Below are 17,706 nucleotides of genomic sequence, written 5' to 3'. Positions count from 1 at the left end.
CCAGACTAAACACCCCCAGTTCCCTCAGCTGTTCCTCATCACACTTGTGCTTCACACCCTTCACCAGTTTTGCTGCTCTTTTCTGGACCCACTCCAGCAACTCAATGTCTCTCTTGTAGTGCGGGGCCCAGAACTGAACACGGTATTTGAGATGCAGCTTCAGCAGTGCCAAGTACAGGGGGATGATCACTGCCCTGGCCCTGCTGGCTACTTAGGATCATCTGCTCCATGATCTTTCCCATCACTGAGGTCAGGCTGACTGGCTTGTAGTTTCCAACGTCTTCCTTCCTGCCTTTTTTGTAGAGGCGTCACATTGGCCAATTTCCAGTCATCGGGGATCTGCCCGCTTGACCAGGAAATACATATTCCAGTATAAATACGCACTGGAGAAAGAACTGCAGGATGCCTAGGAATGTCTTTAATAAGGTGGAACTTCTTGGAATGGGGGAATTTTTTTGTAGTTGTTATTTTTCGAAAATAGGGTATTTGTCTTCTTGTTTGGTGCAGTATGAACCATGGTAGCTCTGTAATGGGTCTGTGGGCTTTTTGTTGGACTGGTGGGCAGTAAATCCGTGCGTATTTGCTTTGTGAGGCTTACTCCCTGCATGATTCTTATACGCATACATGCTTGTCCATACAGTAGATGGCACTCTCTTCCTCTGAGTTTCTGCAGAATAGTATCTGAGGACTTTTTTCTGACAGTACTTTCAGATGAAGCCTTAAACCAAAGACTCATTGGTATCTGGTGGAAAAAGTACATATTTTGCAGTTCTCTCCTTTATCATCATGCCTCACAACTTCACTGATGTTTTTCACTGTTCTAGTTAAGTAAGCCCAAGACACTTGTGAGAGCAGGAAAAGTACTGTTTCAATCTTCTGTGTAGTTGCTTAGTGGAAGTAGAATAGTTGACATCAGACCTGCTTCCTAAGTTGTTAGGAAAGAAGTTTAACTAGCAGATCTGCGCTCTTTAAAGTCTCCAGTGTTTGATGTGAATGGCAGCAGCAGTCATGGGTTTAAATATCAGTAATGTTAATGATATGGAAGTGCCTAGAGGCCCAAGCCAGAATTTGTCTTTCATTGTACTAAGACAATCTTTTTCTTAACAGTTCACCTGCCTGCAGGTCACACTATTAAGTCTTAATCTTGCACGTTGTGAGTGCCTAACTTAGAGCCAAAATCAATACCCTGTCAAAATCTCTAAAATGTGTGTATTAGTGGTGATGGACTAAGGAGGGCTGAGAAAAAAGGGATGGTGGTTGACATCCAAGTGAATATACATTACACTTATTACAATAAAATAGCAGAAGGCATCCATTCACAAAACCTTAGAGTTGCCAGAGGATTTTATATCAGCAGTGATTTTCAGGAATCTTGCACAAGTATTACGGAAGGTGGAAGTGTACAGCTGCAGAGCAAAGCTGCCAGACTGGAAGTAAACCTCTTGCATGTGCCTCTTAATGGAGTAAAATTAATTCAACACGGTTATGTGTATTTTCAGATCCCCTACACAACCTAATCATGAAATTACCACTTAGGGGCTGTTCTTTTCCTTGTTGCAAGTGTTCACACAAACTTAGACACGTGTATGTGGATTTTTTGTTTGTTTCTCTGACTAGATTGCTCTCTAGAGTTTTCTCTCCTCATCAGTGTGAGTATGCTTGGCATGTGCACGTGTATTTACTTACAGATCTTGTGTACCTGGAAGTAATGCACTTGTATGTTTCAGTATACTTGTTCATGTATTCCTCTGTCTCATTTGATGCACTGACTGATGTGCCTGTGCATGAAATTTCTTTTTGTTGTAGGACTGTTGAAAACTAGCAGGTTTGTGAACAAAGGGTATTTTGTTATTTCCTCAACAACCCAACTGGATTTAAACCCCTGTAGTGTTTGTATCCCTACTTGTGTAGCTCTCTGGTAGCTCTCACATTTTCACTTTCCCTAGTACTGGAAATCTTTGTGGTTTGCTTTCCAAGGGGCCTAAGTACTATTACACTATAGAATATTTAGGTTTGTTTTTCCTATTTCACCCATCATGGTTTGACAGTGTAATGTCCTGCCTGACAGCTGTCTTCATTCTGGTGGCTTTTCTGATACTTTAAGTAAATCATTTCAAGTAAACATTGTTTTCACCTTTTCTTGCCCTCCTTACCCTTAACCAGAAGTTCAAAGGGCACTGCAGGTACTCTGCATTGTTGGAAATCAAAGTGCCTTGTGATTTGCTGACCCTTTCATAAGGGTCTGTTTCTGAAGTAGATTTGCTTAGTAGAAGAGCCTGGGCATATATTCCTCAAAGACAAATTTTCTTCAAGTTTGTGGTTCAGGGCACTTGTGCTGGTTTATGACTTGGCTTAGACATAGAACAATTTTGGGACCACTGATTTCCATGAGACACTTTTGAAGGAAACGCTGAGCCCCTAAGACACCTCTGTACATTTCCTTCCCAGTCTGGACACAAGGCACCTGACATAACTGAAGAGACCACATGAGCTCAGGTGATACTGTTGGTCTTGCTGGGGACTTGGCACTAGCTTGCTTCTCACAGGGATTCTCACTGCTCCATTATATACAAATTTGTTCTATTATTTGGAGCTTCAAGAGAGTTGACTTTTCTACAACATTGCATTTTCCTTTTTGAAGTAGTGAACTTAAGTAATGCTTTATATATTCACATGCTGCTTTGTGTGTGTCCACCTGCAAGAATGACTCCTTACCACATCTGTTCTTCCTAACCCAGACAAAGAAGAAGTGCAAAGGAAACGACAGAAGCTCATGCCAAACTTCTCTGATGGCTTCGGTGGAGGCAGCGGCACAGGAGGAGGTGGCATGTATGGAGGGGGAGGTGGCGGTGCTGGCTCTGGTAAGGCAGCAGTTTTGGTCAAAAAGGAGAAGGGGTTCTACTTTGAGAGCAGGACAGATGTTTATTCTGATTTTTAAAATGTGATGAGGACTTTTGTCTCCTTCTAGATAGATAAGACGTTATTCTCCCGTCTTTATACCAGTGTTACTCACTTCAGTCCAAGTATCTCATTGCTTTCTAAATATTTCATCAGCTCCTTTTTTTTCCTACTTGGATATAAGGTTGCTGGTGACTTTTCCCTTTTCCTTGAAGCTTTAAGTCACAGATAACACCTTTCTGTTTGAGGGAGTCTAGTCAGGAATCCGTAACACCTTAGCTTTGTTGCTTCCTAGGGCCTCAGAGGCACTGAAATTCAAGAGACAGCTCAGCTGAGTACTGTCTTAGGGGCTTGAAATTTGAACAGGTTCTTAATTATTTCTGAGACCTTGAGTAGAATTTGGCAAATTAACCCTGTTAGTGCAAAGAACTATTACAAATTTTGCAATACTGTTTAGTAATTTTTCTATGCTTTATCTGTTGAAGCCAGAGTGTATCTGGGCTGCATAAGAGCATTGCTTCAACGCTTGCAGCAAAGCACTAAAAACTTGTAGATCAGCAAATTTCATCTGAACCACAATACCTTTTCAAACCTTCTTTATAGAGCAGGAGACAGAGCAGCAGTTTTCAAATAGTTACCTGCATTGCTCACAGCACATCTGTAACACCAGAATGGGATCTGTTGTAGTCACAAAGATTCGAAAACATAGAGGTAGCATGTGAAGTTTCAGCTGAGTTTTAGATGGAGCATACTAGTGGTACTGCATTTGTATGGATTTATGGATATTGGGATAGAGCATGTCACTAGCCAACCATCTAGAATTTCTTGGATTTTGGAGGGATGAGGAATAGTTCATCTTCAGCCTGGAAAAATTAATTGGCTGGAATAAAGCAGAAGGTGCGTAAAAAACAAAATTCCAGTTCTTTAGGATCGGTGTTCTTCCAGATGATGCTTTCATTGCTTTAGGTTGTAATTCTGTTAATTCTTTTTCCTTTTTTTAGGGTTCAGTTATCCTTCATATGGATACTCTGCTTTTGGAGGGATGCATTTCCACCCTGGCACAACAAAGTCCAACGCTGGAATGAAACATGGTAACAGTAAAATGTTGTTCCTTGTAAAAGTCCTGCATGTGCTTATGTATTCAGTGTATGTTTCGAGCAGCAGCCCTTTGCTTGCTTGAACATGCTGATTGCAGGTGACACAAGGACTAGACCAGAGGAAGGGTATCTTCCTTTGTCACCATAGTCTGATACACAACAGCCCAAAGAAGTAACATACAAGTCAATGGAAAAGATTAAGTTAATAATAAGGACATTCTTGGCTTCCTAAAATAAGGAAGTAATTGCAGGTTGAATACTCTGTACTTATTTCCAGAGTCTAAGGGATGAATTTGATGTCAGAAGAATAAAAGTAAATCTGAATCATTCAGCTAGATTTCCTGTGAATACTTCAGACTTGCATCCTTGTATCATAAAAGGAGAGGTATATATCTTGTTATATATAAAAATTCATCTTTAAAGCAGAGGCTGTCAAAAACATAATATCACTTTAGAGCAAGTTACATTGCTATGTCTGCCCATGTGTGTTGCCATCTGGAATATTATGATTTATGAATGCTTAATGATAACAGCTATGTAAATGTCAGTATTTGTATAGACTTTGTAGGGTTTGGTGTTGGCTAGTTGAGCTTTATCACTTGCATAAAAAAGCAACAGTATTAGACATTAATGGTACTAATTTTTGTTTGAAGGACTATTAAATAGCACAGCTGAACAAGATGGGAAGAGCTGTGATAAACAAAGTGACAAACAGGACCTGAAATGTGATGTGAAAGTGGAAACTACGGAGAGGAATGAGTGCAGAACCTTTGGTTATCATGAGGAGAAGGAGGATGCTGCTTCTTTCTGTAAAAATGAAGTAAATGAAACAAATTGGAGGTGGCAGGGTAAGTGAACAAGCAAATGTGTTCAGGGTAGATCAAACAGTAGTATGGGCAAAGCTGGTGTTAAAGGCCTGGAAACTCCATAAATATGTTTGCTGTTTTCAAAATATGATAATTCCTCCTGGAGTTAACAGGAGGGATTCCATTCCCCCAAATCTAAGGTCGCTCCCCATACATAGTGTTGGAGATAATCATCCACCTTTGCACTGCCACTGGGCAGCTGAGCTTCTGCTTGTCATGTTAAGGAGAAGAAATAGCTTAGCCTGCTGGGCACATTTAGCACTGCTTTATAATAAACCTGTATGAGGAACACTGGAAGCAGTGAAGGTGCAAGGCATACAACGCAGCAGTTTACTTGGCTTTTGATATTTGATAGACTTTAACGGATGAGTAAATGGATGTTAGCAGTAGTTCTTCCCTGCAGTTCTACTGTTAAGATGCATGCGAAGTAGCAGTAAAGGTTTGAATTTAAAATGTGAACGTTCCCATGTGAAAAATACATAGTAAAATTAACACTGTTGGGTAGCGAAGTCTTAGACATCAGACAGAAGAGGAGGAAGGCAAGGGGAGTCAGTAGAAACAGTTTAGCAGCAGAGCTGTAAACTGTATGCAGACTATAAATTTATAAATGTAAAATATATGCATACTATAAATATAAATCCATTTCCCAGGCAGGAAGATGTCCTTTCCCTGGGTTGGTTTCTCAGAAGAGCTGATGGTCACTTTCTTAAAGGATTTCAGTAATTGTGTTTCTCATGAAATTAAAAACAACAACAGTTGGACTAGAGAGATGTGGTAGTGGTAGGAATTGAGTGGGAACTAATTTCTTGTTCTTGGCTTTTACCAAGTGCACTGTGATTTAGAGCACTCTTGTTTCCTTCGTCAGGAAGAGGGCACGTTACTTTGTGTGTCTCAGCCCTGTGTAACACTTGCTATTTAACAGCACTAGAAACTGCGGCTTGGGAAACCAGAGTTGCATAGCAGATGGGTTGTAGTTCTCCAAGGTGTAGTAGCTTCTTGTGATCTGAGAAACAGACCATGCTCCTGAGAGAACCTGAGGAGCTCGGTGCTAGCTCACAGTTCTGGTTGTGATAAATCTCGACTGACTCAGAGCGCAAAATTTTTTGCTGCTATGTGAAGAAATGTCCATTTAGCAGTCACCAAGGAGTGGACTGAATTGTTGACCTGGTTTCCCAGTAGTGAATACTGTAGGCTGGAAATTGTTTCTTTTCTTTATCTATTATAATGGCATGAAAAGAGGCAATGTCAAGCTCCAGATTATATGAAGAATAGACGCAGAAGAACAGGCTCCATGAAACAGCTCTTGTAGGTTAGAACATTTGGGTATTAGGCTAAATATGCTCTTCTATAGTGTTTTGAAGGATATCTTTTCTGTGTGCTTGATATGGGAAACCAGGGAGCTTCAGCATCCAGTTTTTTGGTTTTTGGAAATGTCTGTAATGAAAAAAGGATGAATTGCTTAACACCCTTTGCCCTGGATATGTCTCCTCAACATCTATTTAGTGCTGTTACTTAGTGTTATGAGGTAAATAGCAAAGATAAATGTATCAGCCTGGGCATACAGTACAGGAACCACAGTGATGGATTTGCTAGAACAATAATCTTCATAGATAGGTGAGTAAGTCTTGGCTTGCAGAAATTATGTGTTTGTACTTATGAGGGATATTCTTCTGAATCAGTCCAAATGCCTGGTTTTGTGTAGCTGGAAATCCTGGGTAATCTCTCCCTATGTGTGCTTTAAATGACATCTGTTTTGCTTGTGTGCTCCTAGTAATTTTTAACCTTACAAGGTTTTATAGAAACATGAAACTGTTCAAAATACAGGCTGGTTTCAGACGATACTGCTTCCCAGAATGACAACTGGGGTTTGAAAGTTCATCTGTTTCATTTTCACTAGTTTCTTGCTGGTACAGAACCACAAAGGTATTGACAGAGCTTCTAGACTGACTTTTTTCCACAAATGAGTTTCTGTCCTCCCTTTTCTCCCCTTTGCCTCCCCACCATGACAAATTCTGCTTTCTAAAATCTCAGTGGCTGTACCTGTTACAAATCTAGAATCAGGGTACTACAAATACTAAGCATGGTAAACACTGCAATGTTTTAAACAGGTGAAGAGACTCTTTGTGCCGCTGCTGCAAAGCAGGAGAGACTGCATGATTTGAGTGGTGGGAGAGGGTGCACAAAGCCCTGCATTTATTCCATAGCCTTACAGTGACTTTCTGTGCAGTATTTGACGGGTCACTTACGCTTCTTGTGCCTTGGTTCCCTCAAGTTAAACTACTCAGAACTGCATAGGAGGTTCTTTAAAGTCCTCTGTGGACAACAGTCCTCAGATGTCACTTGTATCTAAGCAAATCCAAGTTCCTGCTCCTTTTGTCTCATTACACAAAAGCACACATCAATGCGTTTAATTCAGTACCACTCAAACTAAAGGTAGCTTTCAGGATTTGACTGTTCTCAAGATTCCTGCTGCCTGAATGCTCATCATGCACCTAGATTTTTTTCTGAGGGACTCATTCCCTCTGTCCTTACATCTTGGGAGTAACTGGCAACCTGTCTCAGTGAATCAGTGAATAATGCTTGGTGCTCTGCTCAGCACAAATGCCTGCCCAGGGAAGGTGGTGTTGCAAGGTAGACAAAGCAGATGAAGGCAAAACTTCTGTTTTGCAGATGGTCTGTTCCTGGAGAAGGCCATGCAGCTTGCCAAGCGTCACTGCAATGCTCTCTTTGATTATGCTGTAACCGGAGATGTGAAGATGCTGTTGGCTGTTCAGCGCCATCTCACTGCTGTCCAGGATGATAATGGAGACAAGTAAGTTGGCCTGTACTTACCAGGTTGAAAGTCATGGTTTTGATAGCAGAATGGTGTAGTCAGTTTGTTCTGTCCCCTGTGGGTGCCGATCGTGGATTGCAGCTCTGCTCTCATCAAATGGACAGGGATAGAGCAGTTGATGTCATCTGCCTGGACTTGTGCAAAGCGTTTGACACTGTCCCACACGACATCCTTGTCTCTAAATTGGAGCGACATCAATTTGATGGATGAAACACTCGGTGGATAAAGAACTGGCTGGATGGCCGCACACAAAGAGTTGTGGTCAATGGCTCAATGTCTGGCTGGAGACCAGTAACGAGTGGTGTCCCTCAGGGATCGGTGTTGGGACCAGTCTTGTTTAACGTCTTTGTCGCTGACATGAAAATGAACATGGGCCGGCTTCAGTGCACACTTGCAGCCCAGAAAGCCAACTGTGTCCTGGGCTGCATCAAAAGGAGTGTGACCAGCAGGTCAAAGGAGGTGATCCTGCCCCTCTACTCTGCTCTTGTGAGACCTCACCTGGAGTATTGTGTGCAGTTCTGGTGTCCTCAACATAAAAAGGACATGGAACTGTTGGAACAAGTCCAGAGAAGGGCCACGAGGATGATCAGGGGACTGGAGCACCTCCCGTATGGAGATAGGCTGAGAAAGTTGGGGCTGTTCAGCCTGGAGAAGAGAAGGCTGCGTGGAGACCTCATAGCAGCCTTCCAGTATCTGAAGGGGGCCTATAGGGATGCTGGAGAGGGACTCTTCATTAGGGACTGTAGTGACAGGACAAGGGGTAACGGGTTAAAACTTAAACAGGGGAAGTTTAGATTGCATATAAGGAGGAAATTCTTTCCTGTGAGGGTGGTGAGGCACTGGAATGGGTTGCCCAGGGAGGTTGTGAATGCTTCATCCCTGGCAGTGTTCAAGGCCAGGTTGGATGAAGCCTTGGGTGAGATGGTTTAGTGTGAGCTGTCCCTGCCCTTGGCAGGGGGGTTGGAACTTGATGATCTTAAGGTCCTTTCCAACCCTCTTCTATGATTCTAAATAAACACCATTCTCCTTTGTGCTGTCTGGGGGTGGTACAGCTGCAATGTAGACATTTTTGTTGCATTTGCAGAAAAGTCACTTGCACCACAAAGTTCATTGATCCAGTCAGTACCTGTCAGAAAGCAGTCTGGTCTTTGAGGATATGCTGAGCATGCTGTGGGCTTGTTTGTTTTTTTGTACTTAAAATCTTGACTGACCACAAAGTGCCATGCCTGCAGCATGGTACACAGTTGATGGGGACCCTCATCTTTGTGCTGAAGGAGAGTGCTGTGCTTTCTATGCCGCAAAAGGCTTGTGTTTACAGGAAGCTTTAGCTTACCAGATGCACTGGGAGACATTAGAAACTCTAGAGGGTCTCTCTGCAGGAGTGTCCCTGCTGCTTTTCTCTCACTGACACCAAGGTCTTCCAAGACAACTATTTTGTTCTTGCTTACATCTGTACTGTACTGTTGTCTTCCAAGAGATTGCATGGATGTTTGTGGCCACCCTGGCTGCTAATATTTGCTAATATCAGTCCTTCAATAATAGGAGCTATAACAGAAATCCATTTTGTTCCTCTATAGCTATGCAGATTCTGTGGGACTAAGAGACTGAAATACAATGAGGAACTAATGATTAGTAGTTATTTAAAAACAAATTCAGCAGTAGTGGCTCTGAACACATGCAAGGAATGTGGAAGGAAGTGACATTATCACATCCTCACTTTTTAGCTGGCAGGCTTTGGGCAGACCCTGTGCAATCACTTATGTTTCCTTAAATTGTAGTGTTTTTTACAGTAGAAGCCACATAAGCCTTAAGGTATCTGGCTAGATGGAGAATTACAAGTGGCTGAGACATGCTGTCCCACTGCAGGATTACCCACAGAGGCTACAACTTTCCTTCCACTTAGAGTGAAAATAGGTCTCAGGTTACTGATAAAGCACTGCAAAATCAGAGATAGCTGCTTTACTTTTGCTTTCCAGTTGGCAACCTAATGTCTGCTTTGAGGAAAGCAGGAACATGAATGAGGCAGGAGCTAGCAACAAAATCTGCAAGCACTTAGGACAATAGAGCTTCTGAGTTTTGGTTTGTTTTTTTTTTTATAATTAAAACCATGAGGTGGGGTAGGACTTGCATTTAAATATCAGTAAGGTGCCCCTCAGAACTGGACTTTCAGCAAAGTCAAAATACTTTTCAGAATGATGGCAAGTAGTTGTTTTCTTCCTGAGTCAAGAAGTACCTGCAAATATGTGAGGCTCAGGCTCATGATGCCTTTCTCTTGGGATGTATTTTACCCTGTGAGCATGTAATACATCTAAATGGCGGCTTTTTAACAAAACAGAGTTTTGGTGATTGTCTTCCCACAGGAGCTGGTTTTAAAAATTTAAAATCAGAATTCATAAATCAGTTTTCCTAATTTTCACGTTAATCATGAAAATTTCATGGCAAAAACTACAAGATTTTTGCTTAAGCCTTTAAAGAAATGTTGCTGTCGGCAATTTTGCTCATCTTTCATCAAGGGAGTATATAAGGAGTGAAAATACATTTATTTTGACCGTGTGTTGTGTTTCATGGCTTTAAGACAAAATACATTAGTCCCTGATTACTGCGTATTTACAGTGGGCACTCAGTAACACCAGCTGGTGCTGCATTTGTACCAGCACCACTGCTCTTCTCCAGAAGCCTGATGGTGGAGCAGCATTCTGCCTCTACAGTGGGGCTGAAATGCAGTTCCTGATGTAGGACTGTATAAGAAATGGAATTGACTTGCTCTTTCATGGTCTAGTCATCATGTCTTTACAGCATCACATGTAGTGGCAGGGTAAAATTAAAGTACTTGCTACAGGAAATGGAACTAAAGGCAGTAGAAGAGCAGATTTGTTTCTGAAGTGAGATTTGGAAATAAAATGTTAGCATGATAGGGCATAATAAGACACATCTACCAGAGAGCAGAGGAACAGCTCTTTTATAGTAGTGGTGGGACTGTTTGAACAGCACAGGAGAGCTGAAGGAGGGAAAGGGCTGTGGTACTGCCTATGGCAGTGTCCAGAACCAATAAAATGGGCCCTTAGAGGATTAATTCAGTTTAGAATTTTTTTTTTTTTCACTTTTTAACATATCTTCTGGTTTTGAGCGCTCACAGTCTCAATTTCAAAATGACTGTACCCCCCCAAATGGCAAGGAACTCCTTGTTCTTCTGATGAAAACATAGATGTGAGTATATTTAGGTATTTCTCTAGCAGCATGCCAGATGACCTATGTTGATACTGTGTCCCAGCAGCAATGTACTAAAAAGATGAGTCTAGGGGCTTGCCAACATCTGTTAAGGGAGAGCTTGGTAGGATGTGTTTCAAAACAAAGGGCATGACTTTGAAAGAAAGTCCAAAGGGAACAAGACAAATGGAGCTGTGCTTGAGATGGGGTGTAGGATTCACAACCTCCTGTTTTCCTGGTGTCCTTTTGCAAGTACAGCCACCGTGGCTGGTGGTGAAGGAGAAGAGCACGGGAAAGGCCATCACATTCACCAGTAGGAGTGGTGAAGTGCCTTGCTGTGCAGTCACTCATGTCCCAGAACGGGTTTTTCCTTTGGCTTTGAGGTCTCTGGCCACTGCTGCAAGCCCTGTGGCTGTTAGTCACCAGGCCAGTCCTTCATCATTCTTCTGTTTGAAAACGAAGGAAATTAAAACCCACAGCTGTGGGGAAACCCCCAAGGGAAAATCTGCTTTGATGGCAGAGAGGCCTGTGGAAATTCTGAAGGAAGGGTTTCACAGAAAGAAGTGTTCAGTGCTGCAGAAGTCAAAGCATGAAATCTGGGGATTTCAGCAAGTTCTGAAACAATTATTTTGTGCTCCAGTGTTTGTATTTATTAGACTAGTAATAAACTTGTGCTTTTGTGATTAAAGGGTGAAACACTATTCCCTTCTGACAAGCATTTTAATGTTGGCCTTCATTTTAGATGCTGATATTTAGTGCTGAAATCGTGACCTCCAATAGGCAAGTGTTTCTGTTAGAATTCAATCAGATCTACAGCAAACCTTACAATTTGTATAATAGATTTGTAAATTGTATGCATTTGTTAATGTTTGTTGTTTGTTTCAGCGTCCTTCATTTAGCAATTATCCACCTTCATACTAAGCTGGTGAAAGACCTCTTGGAAGTGATGGCTGATTTGAATTACAATGACATCATTAACATGAGAAACGACCTTTATCAGGTATTCAGTTGTGATGGTATAAGTACTGTGAATTGTTCAGCCAGTAAAAAAGAAATTGCAGGATTTACTGTCTGTCCTCTTTTATATGTTGGAATAAGCCCAGATCAGACTGCAGTACAAATAAGCTTAAGGTATAAGGTGGTGGAGGAGCAAAAGCATGTTTTCAGCAGTTCAGTTTATACCTTCCCTTGATGTTAACAAAAATGTCTCCATGGGTTAACTGTAAAACAGGACAAAGATAGAAAATTCTTCAGTTTGTGTCTTCGTTATTTGGCTTCTGTGGTATTAAACCAGTGGTGACGATCACAGAGTGTGCCAACTCTTGGCTCTTTTGGCCTTTCTAACATAGGATAACTTGGGATTGTGAGTCAGTTGCTGCGTCATCAGTTTTCTGTAAGCATGGGGAAGCTGTACAAACTCTGCCCTTCTTATAGCCCAGATGGTATTTGTGCCCATCACATGAGCACCAGGATTTCCCGTTCATTTCTAGATTCACATTATAGCAAAACAAACAAAAATTAAAAAAGCCCATCCTTGTGTCTTTTACCTAGCAGGAAAACTGCCAATTCTGTCTTCTCAGAGCCTTGGGTGACATGGTCTAGGGTGAGATGTTGCTGCCCATGGCAGGGGGGTTAGAACTAGGTGATCTTTATGTCCTTTCCCACCCAGACCATTCTGTGATTCTATAATTCAGCCTCCTCTGTGACAGTCTGAGGTGTTTTTTGTTTTTTTTTTTTTAGCTCAGAAAAGCTTTAAAAAGAGCTGTGGAACCCTGCCTGGCAACAAATATCTTTTCAAACATGTGTGCCATTTGGTTGTCCCAAAGGTAACCAGCTGAACGTTACACAGCAGTACAATAACATCCCTGTCATTTCTTTCATTGTGAACAGTAAAGGAAGGTTTTTATTCTACACAGATAGTCCCAGAGGGTTTAACTTTTTTTGTTCCCTTTTGCATTTCATTGTTACATTCATATAAAGCAAGTTAGGGGAGGCTGATGAAAGCAAGCAGGAGATTCTGAATTGAATCCTGTACCCCCTATTAAACAGAAACAGGACACAAAGCTGTGTCACACAAGAAATAAATCTCTACCTACCAGGACCTCTGCAGCTATTCCTGCCTTTCTACATAAAACCTTAAGGCAACGGTGGGAGGGAATGCAGGTTTGGGCTGGAATTTTCATTCTCTGCATTCTGGAAGCTGAGTCATACACATACCTCTTAGATTCGGTAATTAGTTGCAGATACATTGACATCTGTTGACAAACAGAAGCTCAATACAGACCTGCAATGAGTCTCTTTTTTATAGTCTTCTGTTAATATAAGGATAACAATATGGAATCTTGTGCAATTTTTAGATGCTTTTAGTGTTGGAAAGGTGATTTCCAAAACCTGACTGGAATGCTTACTGTTTAAATGCATACATTTCTGAGTATGTTCTGCATCACGCTGTTCACTGGCAGGGCTGCCGAGAATGCAGTATACAATCAACCTTTGGAAATACTTGAAACCTCTTGGCTCAAGAGCTGCTGTGTCTGTGCAAAAATGCAGACCGTGCAAATGGAATTAGCTAGCTGGACAGGCGCCACGTAAATGCAGTTGTTCTGCACTTTGACACATGCACAGAACAGCAGGATTTTCTTCTTTTCTGTGCAGTCATTTTAAGGGATAAGGAAAATCTAAGCCCATGACTGCAAGCCTCCTGTTCAGGAGTAAAATTAGATAGCAGTTCAGTGCCAAAGGCAAATTTGAGCAGGCCCTGGAAAGTGTGTGTGCTCCCTCTGTGGCATGAACTTGGCTATGGGTCAGCTAGAAGCAGGGTTGCAGTGTCTGGGGGCACAGGGATTACCTCACTTCCCAAGTGCCTTGCACTGCAATGCTCAAACAGCCAGGTCGGTGCCCTGGCTTACAGAGTAGGCAACATCTGTGTCCCTCCCAAAGTCCAACTGCTGACACTGGCAAAGCAGCTCTTATTTCTAGTAAGTAGAAACACTATTTGTAGTGTGCAGTAGAAAAACATACACCTGTGCCAGCTTTTCATTTCTGTTAGCTTTGAAGTAGGGTAACATCTTCTCACACTAGGAGCTTTTATGGGTTTAAGAGATTTCTGTAGACGTGATGTAGCTGTTGCTTATCTTCTCATGGCTTGCTTCTGTCACTTCTAGACCCCCTTGCACCTGGCAGTAATCACAAAGCAGGCAGAGGTGGTAGAAGACTTGCTGAAGGCTGGAGCAGATGTCAGCCTTCTGGATCGCCACGGTAATTCTGTCTTACATTTAGCTGCTGCTGAAGGAGACGACAAGATTTTGAGTCTACTCCTCAAGCATAAGAAGATGTCTACAATGGTCGACCTTTCCAGTGGTGAAGGTATGAAAATATCGTGGCTTTATTTTACACATAACTACCAGACAAGCACTCCTCAGTTCATCATAGAACACAGAATGGTTTGGGTTGGAAGGGACTTTAAATATCATCCAGTTCCAACCCCCCTGCCACAGGCAGGGACACCTTCCACTAGACCAGGTTGCTCAAAGCCTCATCCAACCTGGCTTTGAACACTGCCAGGGATGGGGCCAACACAGCTTCCGGCCAACACAGTGTCTCTACACAGGTAGATGCAGACCTTGGAAATAACATCTTTCCCCATTCTGCATGTGCTGTCCTTCACTTTTATATGCCTGCAGTAGTCACAGATGAGAGAACACAGACATGTAGGTTTTCTGATTATACATAAGGATTGGTAATGGCCGTGTGACACAGTATGGATTTTAATGTTATTACTGTATATTCTCTTTAATCTCGCAAAACATCAAGAACTGTGTTCTTCCTGAGTACCCTATGCAACCACTGCTTTAAAAAAAAAAAAAAATCCCTCCAGAAGTAATGTTTCCTCTTCATCTCTAGTAAATAAAATCCCCTCAAATATCATTTCTGGACCTCTGTTGAGTTTCATATCTAGTTCTTGGTGACCATACAGAACTAGAGCCTATAAACTAACCACAAAGACACAATTCTCCTATTTTTCAATGGCATCAGTCATTTGAATGTAGTACTCCTGCACTAGTATGTTGTAAAGTGTCTGACCTAAAAAAGTCATTATGGGATTCACAAAACTGCGTAAAGTTCCTCAGAGGAGTTTTTTGGTTGGTTGATTGGGTTGGCTTTTGTTTTAAACACAAGGCACTGTTATTCTTTTGAGGGGCTGGTGCAGATAATCTTGAGGTGATAGGGCTGCGTGACCTTACAGGAGGATGACAGTAAAAAATACCAGTGATTCCCCAGACTAGCAGAGATGTTCAGTAGCAGTGGGGCTGGTGCAGGATACCTGCTGGTTTAGTACCATGCAGATTTTCTTTTTAAAGCTACTCTCCTTTGAGACAAAGAGATGCTGTAGGTGAGCTCTTTAGTTCCTGCCTTCTGTTCCACCTTGTGTTCTGCTGATTATATTTTTTTCATGCGTGGCTTTTGCTTGCCATCAGTAACACAACTAGTACCAATTTATACACAAAGAATGTGTTTATTAACGCCATCTTTTAGCAGGCGAAGTCTGTCACTTCTGCTAACTACAGTAACTGTCACTCATTTTATAGCTGTCACAGTGTGGCCACCTCAAAACTCATTGCTCTGACATTTCTCTGTTTTTTAAAATACTAATGCATGTGATGGATGGGGTTTGTTTTGTGCAGGTCTGAGTGCAATTCACATGGTGGTGATGGCAAATAGCATGTCCTGCCTCAAACAGCTGATTGCTGCTGGAGTTAACATCAATGCTCAGGAACAAAAATCAGGACGAACTGCATTGCATTTAGCTGTTGAACAAGAGAACATCCCCTTGGCAGGTTGCCTTTTGCTTGAGGTAAGGGCAGAATTTCTTTTTCCCACATCTTTTCACTTACATACTTAAAAACTCTTGAAAATCCTTAAGTGCTTCAGAGGAACAGAAGTAAGGGGGGTTTCCTGTTGACTTGATTACTTAAATTGGTGTAATGGCAAAACTATTGCTAATGTTACTCGTTACTACCTGTTCAGCTCTGCTGGTGAATCTTTTGTCAAAGTTGTGGAATGTAGTTTGTGACCCTGACCTGAGCACATATGCTACATTTAGTGTGCACTGAGTAATCCCAGCAACCCGTGAAACTGCTTGTGAACAACTGCTTCATCTGTGTGAAGTGGAACGTGGATACAGGAGTGCATAGAGAGATAGTTGTGTATGCCTATGAATATTTGTCTCATCTCTGAAACACCTTGATCATAGCATGCTTAATTCTACACACCCACAGCTGGCTGTGGTAGCTTTCCTCAGTACCCATGTGTGACTGTGCCTCCAGCCTACCTGCTGTCATAAGGAGCAACAGGAATTCTGTGCACACCAGTTCACGCTCCACACACCGTGGGTAATCAGGTGGCATGCGGTGAAGAGTGGCTTTTATCTGCCTGAGCTATTTGGGTTTCTGTGCTGTGCCTCCTGCTGGAGCACACCATCTGTTCCTGAATGCAGACAATTGGAGTTACTTTCTATTTCCTTCTTTTCAGACAACGATGAGTTTTTACTCAAACAGGCGTGGAATGGTGCTTGCCTGCACAGTAGCAGTGCATGAGTCTCTGCAGCTGTACTGTACAGACATGTGACACTTTTCTTTCTGTCATTCAATAAAAATTCAGGGTGATGCAGATGTGGACAGCACTACATATGATGGAACAACTCCTCTTCACATAGCAGCTGGAAGGGGCTCTACAAAATTGGCAGCAGTTCTCAAAGCAGCAGGTATGAAAATAGATTTTTGCTGGAGAGTTCTCTTTCACAGTGACAATTCAGGTTAGAAGGCTGCAAGCAGATAAGAATGTGCCCCTGAACTTTTAATGAGCGGGAGAAATGAGATGTTAAAGCCTGAAGGTTTGTTTTTCCGCAGGGAAGTCCTACTTTCAGGCGCTGTGCTACTCTGTAGCACCATCTAACGGCTAAAAAGGCAAATAATTTTACTCAAGAAAAATACTTTGGCACTCTTGGAAACTTTTTCAGTGTTTCTTTTGTAGTTTTTTATAGCTGTAGCAGCAAAGAAGAGACCCTGTTACACAGTTGGGGTAAGTGTTGGGCTTCTTTAAAAACGAAAAGTAGGTCACTGAAAGACGAGCTTGTTTGTGTCTCCTATTTCATATCTGTGGAAGAGTTAGGTTTGAATATTTATTGAAATTGTATTTCAATTGTATTTAGACCTGATTTTTCTCCTTTGAAACAGAAATCCAGCCTTTCATTGCTCTGGCTGTGTGCTTGGTCTTTGTAATATCCACATTTTCCCTGACACTATAAAAAGAAGCACCACAGCACTGCTTCATCACGTACATGCTATGCTCAGTGTGAGCCAGGAATGAGCCTCAGTCAGTTGATAGAATCGCAGCTCAGTTGTTGGGACCTAACATGTGTCGTGTTTTCCCTCTTTACAATGGAGAGTAGCTTTATACAGAGATGTGACAGCATCTAACTTTAGTTGATAAAAAAATTAGCTAAATTAGCCAATTTGCCATTCGGAGCTTAAGTACATATTTTAAATATTGTTGCAAAGCAACTTGAAGCCTTCTCTTAGGAATTCTTTTGCACACTTGTTTTCCAGGTGCAGATCCTCACATTGAGAACTTTGAGCCATTGTTTTATCTAGATGACATGAAAGATGATGAGGATGATGATGAAGGGATTGTGCCTGGAACAACACCACTGGATATGGCGGCCAACTCTGAGGTACGTGATCTATTATTTTAATAGTAAACGATAGCTCTCTCAGCTAATTCCTTTCACTGCATACACAGTTAT

The 17,706-nt window shown here is 41.9% G+C and overlaps 1 protein-coding gene and 1 long non-coding RNA gene across 3 annotated transcripts in view; both read left to right on the top strand.

Moving 5' to 3' along the window:
• Positions 1 to 17,706, top strand: part of LOC134173055 (uncharacterized) — a 314,635-nt gene that overhangs the window by 56,342 nt on the left and 240,587 nt on the right. The gene's annotated exons all lie outside the window — the stretch shown is intronic.
• NFKB1 (nuclear factor kappa B subunit 1) overlaps positions 1 to 17,706 on the top strand; it is a 61,485-nt gene that overhangs the window by 39,882 nt on the left and 3,897 nt on the right. For both annotated transcript variants that reach the window (XM_062636720.1, XM_062636719.1), the window contains exons 12-20: positions 2,739 to 2,861; positions 3,900 to 3,989; positions 4,649 to 4,843; positions 7,532 to 7,673; positions 11,787 to 11,901; positions 14,066 to 14,267; positions 15,587 to 15,756; positions 16,563 to 16,665; positions 17,510 to 17,634. In XM_062636720.1, the coding sequence (XP_062492704.1) occupies positions 2,739 to 2,861; positions 3,900 to 3,989; positions 4,649 to 4,843; positions 7,532 to 7,673; positions 11,787 to 11,901; positions 14,066 to 14,267; positions 15,587 to 15,756; positions 16,563 to 16,665; positions 17,510 to 17,634 (1,265 nt within the window). The remainder of the gene's footprint in view (positions 1 to 2,738; positions 2,862 to 3,899; positions 3,990 to 4,648; positions 4,844 to 7,531; positions 7,674 to 11,786; positions 11,902 to 14,065; positions 14,268 to 15,586; positions 15,757 to 16,562; positions 16,666 to 17,509; positions 17,635 to 17,706) is intronic.

Source organism: Pezoporus occidentalis, unplaced genomic scaffold (genome assembly GCF_034315485.1).
Source record: "Pezoporus occidentalis ecotype Australia unplaced genomic scaffold, CSIRO_AGI_Poc_V1 ctg49, whole genome shotgun sequence".
NCBI lineage: Eukaryota > Metazoa > Chordata > Aves > Psittaciformes > Psittacidae > Pezoporus > Pezoporus occidentalis.
Note: the sequence above shows the minus strand (reverse complement) of the source record. Positions and strands in the feature narration are given on the sequence as shown.